Genomic DNA, 10880 nt, shown 5'->3' with positions numbered 1-10880 from the left:
TATTGCTAATGACTCAACGGCATTCTCAGTAACTTAGTAATATTGCTAATAACTTCAGTATTGTTGGTAATACAGCGATATTGCCAATAACTTAGAAATATTGCTAATAACTTAGTAACATTGCCGGTAACATAGCAACATTGTCGAAAGCTTATGAATATTGCTAATAACGTAGTGATATTGCTAGTAACTGTGTATTTATAATAATTTAGTAGTATCGTTGATAACATTACAATTTGTATTGCTAATAGCAATCAATTGGCATCCATTTAGTCATAAAAGAACGATTTAGATCATTTTTCAATTAAATTTATAATTAGAGCCGAAGATTGGGATATTGTTAATAAATTAGCAATGTGCTAATAACTGAGTAATACTTAAGTAAAAAAAATAAAAAAATTTGGTAGAAGTTTATAGTTGAATGAAGGTTACAATATTGTTGGTAACTAGGCAATATTGCTAGTAACCAGGCAGTAGGTACTGCTAATAACTTAGCAATATTGCTAAAAACGCATGTTATTTTTCCATTTAAGATTTTGAAGAAGCAATTTCGATTCGAATCTATCTCATTTAAATTTGTAATTGGATAAGAGTTAGCATATTGTTAATAACTTAGTAACGTTGCTAATAACTTAGCAATTGCCTCACAATCAGATGGGAGTCATGAAGTTGAATTATCGTTAAAATTTATAACCGAGTGAAGATCGAAACCTTTTGTCGACACGTTCTTCGAAACGTTATTTGTTCTCCCTTATCTCCCCATCAGATCAATGAGAAACCGCAGGTATTCCACCCGGCATCCTTTACATAATTAGTATCGGTGATTCAAGACCCTCTCTGGCATATTCGCCCGCCGCGCGAATGTAAAATAAAAGGCGGGCGGTGGGGATGGCGTCTAAAAGCGTCGCTGCCGTCGAGCTGGTAATTTTAACACACCTTCGGCACAGTAACGCGAGTTGTCGCGCAGTTCAACCGGTGCGATCGGCGATTGTCACGCGCTGTCCGCGATCGAGGAATGCTGTGGTACCAGGGCGACGACGACGATGAGGAGGACCTCATGTTTTCCCCCGCTTTGCTGGCCAGACGGGCTTCGGAGAGCTGGATCGACACGCCACCTGTTGAGGTCGGACAGAATCAGTTATCGATAAGTAGACGCATTGTTTCGGGGGGAATGTTTTCGCTTTGCGGCGCTGGGCCGGACGATAGTTTTGTTCTTTTTGGTTGGGCGCCGGCCCGTGGTGTTTATTTTTAGTTGTTTAACATTTCTATGCGGTCAATTTGTAGCGATTTGGACAGTGTCGGACTGGCTATTTTCCGCGAAGGGCCGCTTTTTAACACAAACCGCGTCAAGGTAATATTCGAAAATATTCGAGATTTCGTTTCCAAAGCGAAAAGTATGAAAAATTGGAAGGAACTCGGAGCAGACCCAGAAATATATTTTCATGGGATAAAATTCAATGAATTAGAACAAAACTTTTATATTCTGGATACCTTCAAATCTCAAATTAATCGAACTTAAGCATAAATTAACAAAAGGCAAATAAGTATAACATTTCATGACCAAACAATGAAAATAAACAAAATAACAGTTCTCTATAACCCAAAAAAAAACAATATTCAGAGTATATTTTATCTTGAGCTATGACCAAATTTCGACATAAAAGTAAACGAAAAAAGTGGGTTCCGAAAAAAATTAAATTCACTTAAAAGAAGATATTTATAGTCTTTGTCGGACCCTGCTTCATCTGAGCACTTATCTGATGCTCCTGAACCTTCTGATTCGAGCACCATACTCTTGATCATCTTGAACATATTCAAAATATGTATTTTCCTCCAAACTTTACTTTTATTTAACATATGATAACATTTACATATATTGTGTCAGGCAAAATAACTTTTTTATTCTGGATCGCAATAAAAGGTATTTTTTCCAATTTTCCGAATTTTTTTAATTTTTCTTGTCATAATTTTCTCTGATATTTTATGCTCCTGGTAGAGATCTTTCGAAACGGGCATCTTGATTTGTCGGATTTATAAATTGTTTCGAATTTATTTTGAAAAATTTAATTATTTCGGTAAAAGGGGTAGCCCACAACTAGAATTGACGACTACTTATTCCAAAATATTTTTTCATAGAGATAAATTAACACCCACATGACAATGTGTATATAACTATGACGTTTTTGTCGCTTTGACAGCCATAAAAAGGTGCGTAGCTTTTTATCACCGATAAAAACTCCTGTTCCTCGAAACTAAACTATCCTTAGTAGGCGCACGTCAGTTTAAAATGTTTCCTGTCACTACAATAATTATTAAGTACTATTGAAAGTGTGAATATAAAATATACATAATGTGAGTCGTTTTGGAAAAATTTCGACTGAATAAATTAGCAAAAACATAGAAAAATCAATTCCACAATCTACAAAAAACAGTTAATCGTCGATATGGAGACAATTTATGGGGTTTTATTAAATTCGAAATTACGAACTATCAGAAATGACTCCATTAGAAGATATAGCGGATATGTTAAAGGTTAAAGGATTGGTCATATAATATGAAAAAGAAAACTGGAGAAGGTTGCAAAGAGTTAAAACAATCTGGAATTCAACTGCAAAGTTGATTCAAGAAAAATATTTCATTGAATGTAACATTAAATTTGCTCCTTTTACCGACAACTTTTAAAGCTCGTGATGCAGGAAACAGTAAGAGAAAGGAATTACAAGCTATTCCAGAGAGAAGAAAGGCATGTTCTGTAGCTATAGACAAGGAAAATATACTAAGAATGGCAAAATTGTGGAATACAGGTATAAATGAACTTGAGGAATTACAAAAAATATTCTTTAATACAGCTTCTTGCGAATTGGCTTGGAAGGGAGGAGAAGCAAACTGTGTTTACCATTTTAAAAGTGAAAAAAATCAAGGTGGAACCCCAACAGCAAGAGTCGATTACAATTAAATATTTTCAAAGACAGCACAAGGCGGATCGAAAAAATTGACAGACAGCAAATGGATACTTAACAATGTTGAAATTACTCTTAGAAAAGAAAAAGTAAAATTTGTCATTGTCATCATCCATTAAACCCTACCTTCAAATTGACGCTGAACATCATAAAACTCTTATTAGTAACTTACGAACCTCGGATAGAATAAGTCAAAAGAAAATATTGAAATCAGTACACCAAACCAAACAATTTGTAATACATAACTGTGTATTTAATAACTGTTTCTTCAAATAATTTGAGATAATGGTTGTTTTTCGTTGTTGTTAATTCACATATTTGATCGTTAATTTATCTTGCCAAAAAACACGCGAGCTTTTCATTTCATGGATAAATTTCTTTTTAACTCAAAAGTTTGAAGACACCTTTTTGTCTGGTAAACTCGGTGGCGTCGAAATTCTCGCGTTCTTATTAACGGAATTTCCCAATATCTCCGCCACTGAATCTCATATTTGTGTATTAACTTTTTACCCATAATTAGTTACGTCATTACCTAAAATTTTATTAATATAAGTCAAACATTGTAAGAGACTTAAATAAATACTATTTTTAAAATTCCAACACTGTATCAGGGAAACGAAGCATGCTGCGACCTATGTTTATATGATTTTTTTTTTATTTTTACAAAATATGAAAGAATGCATGAAATATTAATACTGTTACTACGTTTTTATTGCTCTGTACTATTTAAAAACAGATCGTAATTAAAAGTAATTTTTCTCGGAGTAACAAGAATTATTGATACACCTTACGAACAATTAGATTTACACTAAGTAGAAATTCAAAAGTTTAAAACACTGAATCCGCGTCGATTTATTTCCAGAAACATCGGAACACATGCTCGTAAAAATGTTATTCACCCTGTACAATTACACAACAGAATTACTTGGAACCGAAATACACGACCGGGTAGAGATACAAATCTACATCAATTTCCCTCAAAATAGACCAGATTATCACGAAAAATTCATTTTTATGTGTCTCAAGGCAACGACCCGACTATCCTTGTTAAATGTTAAAAAATGTATAACGAATTGAAGTTTTACATATAAAATCGATTCCTTCGAGTCAAAATTAAAATCGCAAGTACCTACCGCGAAGCAATTGAATTCGAGAGATAAACAAAGTTTTATTACAAATGGCACCGAAGTGTTTATCTCAAGACTTATTTTCGCGGTTAAAAATAAGCTGTGTGTTTGTGTGACCATCACAAATATTTGTCTCTCGATTGGCATAAAGTTTTATTTTGGTGAAGCACTCGCGAGAACTCCTTTGTTATGCGGTAGTAAAAACTGGCTAATTTATTCTCAATTAGCGTTAAAACCACTTCAAAGTTTACAATTTTGTTTAAAAAATACAGGGTTCCCCCAGAAGTAAGAAATTTAAAACAAACATCAAACAAATATATTATAAGTATTTTAGAACATAGTCGAACATATATTTATAAATTCACCCTTTATAGTCCGGTAACCAAGTGAAATTACCTGGAGAAATTTTTGGGTTTTGATATTTGAAGATTATATGTACATATTTTGAACTGTTTTTTTTTCCAATTTTTATTTTTCTACGGTGTATCTTTGCCGCTGGAACCGCTATTCACAGAAAAAAATGACATATCTTGTTTCTGGTTGATTTTACAACAAAAATGATTGTATATTAAATTAAACTACACAATTTTCTTAACAAAATGGGTCTCTTTCATTTTTTTTCATAAAACTAACCGTTTCCATGCATGCACGAGAATTACAATGTTTACCAAGTATGTAACGTCAATCAATGTGGATGGAAGAAAGACAAAAATGGTCTTGTCTCTCTGACTAGTCTCCAAGCACCTGCTCCAGAAGTTCTTCTTAAACTAATTTCTTGTAAATGCAAGAAAGGATCAGGCCCGGATCCAGAGGGGGTGGCGATGTGGCGATCGCCACCCCCAAAGCACAACATTTTTTAAAGATCTTCAATTTCTCCAAACGACAACAGGCAGTTAGTCGATATTAATGCAAGTAGAAGGATTCATTAGTGTCAAGCTCCTATGAAAGAAGTGCTTTGCGCCACCCCCAAAACCAGTCTCTGGATCCGGGCCTGGAAAGGATGTCGTGGAGCATGTGGATGTAGGACATCAGGGATCAACTATTCTATAATTTGCTCAAACTGTCACAACAGATGCGATAACATATCTCAAGCATTGGAAGATAATGACGATGAAGACACTAATACAATCTTAGAACCACTGTGTAATAAAATCGATACAGAAAGTAGAGAAAAAGCTACTGTGTCAGAATAATTGATCCCACGCAACTCTGAGATTTCGTTGCCTTCAACTATCAAAAACATCGATACAGCTGGTCCCTCAGGGGTATAAAAACGAAAGAAGTTATTGTAATTTTCATTTATCAAGGGAAACCACAGAAAAAAACGCACCATATACTCTGGTGGTGTAGAAATAGGTATTACTTTTCGTTGCACGTTAAATGGTGACCTTTGTAGCCCAGTTAATGAAAAAAATATTCTAAAAAAATTCGTTTCAAATGGAAACTTGGTTTAATCGTTAGTTTAGGCAAAAAGAAATAATATTTCCCAATAAATATCGGTTTAAAACAACAAGATCGTTGTTTAAACAATGATTATAATGTAAAAATTACCAAATATGGAGTTTTTTAACTGTATTAAAAAGCGCTCTCCAACAGGAGTTTTTGCTTTTGTTTATACTTATAGGTTTTCAATAAACGCTTCATTTGAGACCTGCTAAATTAAAATCCATTAACAATTTGTTTAAATAATTGCAAAAAAGAGCATAAATCGTCTCTAAACTGCAGTAAAAGTTGTATTTTGTTACGCTTAAGAAACCCTGAAAATTTGATAAAAAAATATTCATTTGTTTACGAGTTTTTGCATTTGTTTATTAGAAATAGCATTTTTTCAATTGTAAAAACGGGATTGCGTTATAATAAATGAGGGCTCATTTGTTTCGTCTTGACTTATATTTTCAAGATATGCAATTGGAAATTGTAATTTCACAGGCTAACCTCCTCAAAACGGCGTATAAACAAATAGTGTAATTTGTTTATAAGATTTTTCGTTAATAACTTTGCGAAGAATGCATATCTTTTTTCTACACGTCAAAAAGTGACAAGATTTGCGCATTGACAACAATATGTGAAGTGACACCTTTTTTTCGGATTCTTACATGACCATGACACCGTGCGCGAAATACTTCGCGCACTAGGGTTCGAAGTATTTCGCACACTGCATGTAAATTAATAAGAGTTTTGTATTTCAATCTTTGAAAAAATGAAGCAAAACTCCAAATTATTATTTATTTTTAAATGAATAGCAATTAAATACTTTTAAAATAATGATAGAATTTTACAATAACTTTAGTTATTATTTACAATATCAACATTAATCGTACAACCAGTACACGAACCAATATTTTAAGAGATAGATTTTGACGTTTGTAGAAAAAATATTGTTTGCATCTCGTGCGCGAACTATTTTGGTGGTCTCGAATAATTTTTTAACTCGGCTTCGCCTCGTTAAAAAATTCAATTCTCGATCACCAATGTAGCATTTCGCGCACTAGATACAAAAATAACTATTAAAGCCGCTTTGATAAAAAAATTGTTCTAGGACCATTTTTAGTGATATCGAGATAGCGTTTTTTTTTAATTCATAACTTGTTTATTTATAAACATTAAGACTTAAAATTTCGGAAATAAATCAATCAGTCCTTAAACTTCGCAATATCGGTTAAAGATATTGAACTAAATGCATTTTATAGTAATTTTTAACCCTTTAAAAAACGTCCTCGAATACATTTTTACACCTGGAATGTGGTGGGGGAAATAAGACAGAACGTTCCGAGACTTCAAATCTTAACTGCTCGATAATTTTGCGATATCTCTGGTAATTGTGGACCAATTTTAACGTTTTTTTTTAATCTGGGGTAGCGCATGAAAATAATAACAACTGCACGGACCATTTTGCATTGATTAATTATTAATTTGTTATAAACTATTACTTTTGTAAAATTTTTTTTTATTTTTTCGAGAAATAATTTTTCACAATGGTAGAATTACAATTACACAATACAATATTCAACAATTTTCTTAAAAAACAATATTTTTATGTGAACAAAATTCAGGAGATGATATATTTTTTATGTATAAAGTTTATTTTAATGAGAATCGAGTGTTTTAATTTACTTACCTGTTTTAAAATATAATATGTAATTTAATGTTAAAAAATAATACTAATATGCATATTACATCCAAAAACTCGATTCTCATTAAAATAAACTTTATACATAAAAAATATGTCATTTCCTGAATTTTTTTACATAAAAATATTGTTTTTTAAGAAAATTGTTTATTGGTACCATTGTGAATAATTATTTCTCGAAAAAATGCGAAAAAAATTTTATTTTTTTTACAAAATTGATAGTTTATAACAAATTAATAATTAATTATTGCAAAATGGATCGTGCAGTTGTTATTATTTTTATGCGCTACCCCGGATTAAAAAAAAACGTTAAAATTAGTCCACAATTACCGGAGATATCGCAAAATTTGATGGTTCGGAATGTTTGTGTCTTATTTCCCCCACCACATTCCAGGTGTAAAAATGAATTCGAGGATGTTTTTTAAAGGGTCAAAAATTACTATAAAAAGCATTTTATTCGATATTCTTACCGTTATTATGAAGTTTAAGGGTTGATTGATTTATTTCCGAAATTTCAACTCCTAATGTTTATAAACAAACAAGTTATGAATTTAAAAAAAAAACGCTATCGGCTAAAAATGGTCCTAGAACAATTTTTTTTTAAATTCGTGAAAAATTACCAGGATTACGAATATCAAAGCGGCTTTAAAAAATATTCATTCTTCGCAAAGTTATTAACGAAAAACCTTATAAACAAATTACACTATTTGTTTATACGCCGTTTTGAGGAGGTTAGCCTATGAAATTACAATTTCCAATTGCATATCTTGAAAATACAAGTCAAGATGAAACAAATGAGCTCTCATAAGGCTCTTTATTATAACGCTAACAACAGCGTTTCTGCAATTGAAAAAATGCAATTTCTGATAAATAAATGCAAAAACTCGTAAACAACTAAATATTTTTTTACCAAATTTTCAGGGTTTCTTATGGGTAACAAAATACAACTTTTACTGCAGTTTACAGACGATTTATGCTCTTTTCTTCTATTTATATCAAATTCAAATTTCGCTGTTTTTTTGCAATTATTTAAGCAAATTGTTAATGGATTTTAATTTAGCAGGTCTCAAATGTAGCGTTTTTTGAAAACCTATAAGTATAAACAAAAGCAAAAATTCCTGTTGGAGAGCGCTTTTTAGTACAGCTAAAAAACTCCATTTTTGGTAATTTTTACATTATAATCATTGTTTAAACAATGATCTTGTTGTTTTAAACCTATAATTTTCGGGAAATATTGTTTCTTTTTGACTAAACTAACGATTAATCCAAGTTTCAATATGAAACGAATTACAATTTGATTTACATGTATTATAAATTTCATTTACTGGGCTATTGTTAGTCTCCTATCCAAAACGGGTGGTTTCTATGAAAAAAATGGTTAGGATCTATTTTATAGCAAATTTCTTGGACTTTAATTTGTTACATAACTATTTTTGCTGTAAAAGCAACGAGTAACGATATATCTTTAAAAATCTCAAGGACATTTAAATAAAGGGGACTATGCATGTCACAGTCTATCTCATATGTTGGGTGAAGCTAGACAAGGGGAAACATCTCCAATGTCGTACATTTTGGATGGGTCAAAATAAAATATTTTATAGTCCTAAGTCAATATATTTCAACAGCTACTCAGTATTTTTATAATAAATATATATAATATTTTTATAACTTCTTGGAATCCCAATAACTGTAACCATTTCTTTCTTGTTGCACCATCCCCAAGCATCCTAAAAACGTTCACATTTCACTTTTAGAATACTGAGGCAAATTTTCAGTGAGACATAAAAATATATTCCCAAAGGAGAACATCAAATGGTTGAATGAATGCAACTTTCAGTTGATTGCATCTTCGGTATTTTTATGTATAAGTGAACCACCACCATATTTTTGCTGTTGTATTTATTCAGTTTTTATGCTCGTGCATTTAGTAAAATTGTAAATATATTTTTGAAAAGGTTTTTGTCGTAGAGGAAAATGAAAATGATGAATGATTAAAATTTGTAATGTTGGGTATAAGGGATAACATTGAAATACCTATAAATATATTAAATATAAATAATGTCTGTAACTTATTTGTGGTGCAGCATTTTCCTTTGATTTTAATGGCCAAACGTGGTTCATATTATTGTTTTCTTACTATTTCAGCAAAAATTTTAAAAAAATACCAAGTCAGTTTTATAAAATTTTACCGTTATTCAAATAAAAGTTACCCACACGCACGACAATGGCCACAGTTGCATATACATTCCAAAGTCACCTTCAAGCACGCTTACCTGTGGAAGGATAGCTGATGTGGATGTTTATAATCCAATTTCTTACAAATTCTGCACTGTCTAACCATATTCACACCTTAAAAGTTTATCCAAAATACATGTATAAACACTAATCACGTTTCACTTACTAAAATCACAACTATTTTCTAACAAGAGACGCCATATTCTGCCAACCACGGCAGAACGAACGAGGAACACGCTACAAATTATTGCGTAGTTGCCAAGTCTTCAAACATGGCAAATATGAAAAATGAAAAATAGTTTAATATGTACAGAATTTAACAATATCGTATGCATAACTTAATAATACTATCCTATAATAATAATTTCCACAATTGTGATGAAAATTGCGATAAAAATATTAAGTACATTTCCAGTATAATTATACAGCTAGCTGACAACAATGATACAATTAGACTGTGAATAGACCAGGCATCATCTAGAAATGTAAATAAATAAGTCCCCTTTATTTAAATGTCCTTGAAAAATCTCTTATTTTCCCAATTTATTACAATATGGCGGCGGCGGCAAAGATACGAGATGGCAAATGAAAAATTTTAAATGAGAAGCTCAAAATACGTAAAATTGCAATATATCAAAATTTTCCAGGTAAAGTCTTATATTATTGATTTGTGATGCAATTTGCATTTATGTGTATTCTATTTGTTATTTATATTTTACTTTTTTCGTTCCTTTCTTTCGACGTGCGTAAACACTGGTATATTTACCATGCATTTGAAATAAATCGATATTTATTCAGCCAAATTTTGATCTTGGCTCGAATCCCCACTCAGACTTATCGTATTAAAAAAAACTAAATAGTACATTCCTCTCGGGCCGCCAGCCAACTTAACGGGTACGCACAGGACGCCATAACAATGCGGAAATCGTCTCTTCCTATTCTAATAAAAGCCTAAACCCGTGGTCGCAATAACCCCGAGCCTTGTTCCCTTGCAGAACCTGGTGACGCAGACCACCCTGCAGAGGAAGAAGTCCCTGCCCGACGTCCAAGACTTACCCAGGTCCACCGGCGCTATGTCCAGGGAGGAGGTGTCCTACCTGGGGTCGGCGCGACGGGAGGAGGTCCGGAGGCAGCTCGACGAGCACGAGAGGCTCCGCGCCAACCCCCTGCTGTATCTCGTCAGCCCGCAGGTCAAGGTGAGTGGCATCCCTAGGAGGCGAGGTTCACGCTCTGTTAGAGATATTTCAGTACCCTGTGCTCGGGTTCCGGGTCTTTGTGTCGTCCTGCAGTTCTGTTACCTTATATGAGTACTCTGGTGCTTGGGAGAGCGATTCGAACGCGTTTTGTTGGCAGATATTCATTATTATAAGCGATGGGGTCGACTCCTAGAGTAGAATTCCATATAAACATTATAGAAACAATGATAAA

General features: G+C 32.7%; 1 protein-coding gene across 1 annotated transcript; it reads left to right on the top strand.

The window, feature by feature from the left end:
- Positions 1-962: 962 nt before the first annotated feature.
- Positions 963-10648, top strand: LOC111692665 (the record flags this gene model as incomplete). Its single annotated transcript, XM_023456748.1, has 2 exons — positions 963-1123; positions 10448-10648. Coding segments are annotated over exons 1-2 (309 nt in total), but the record flags the coding sequence as incomplete, so codon positions are not given.
- Positions 10649-10880: the final 232 nt, after the last annotated feature.

Source organism: Anoplophora glabripennis, unplaced genomic scaffold (assembly GCF_000390285.2).
Source record: "Anoplophora glabripennis isolate ALB-LARVAE unplaced genomic scaffold, Agla_2.0 scaffold2542, whole genome shotgun sequence".
Lineage (NCBI taxonomy): Eukaryota > Metazoa > Arthropoda > Insecta > Coleoptera > Cerambycidae > Anoplophora > Anoplophora glabripennis.
This window is presented reverse-complemented; position numbering and strand designations above follow the sequence as displayed.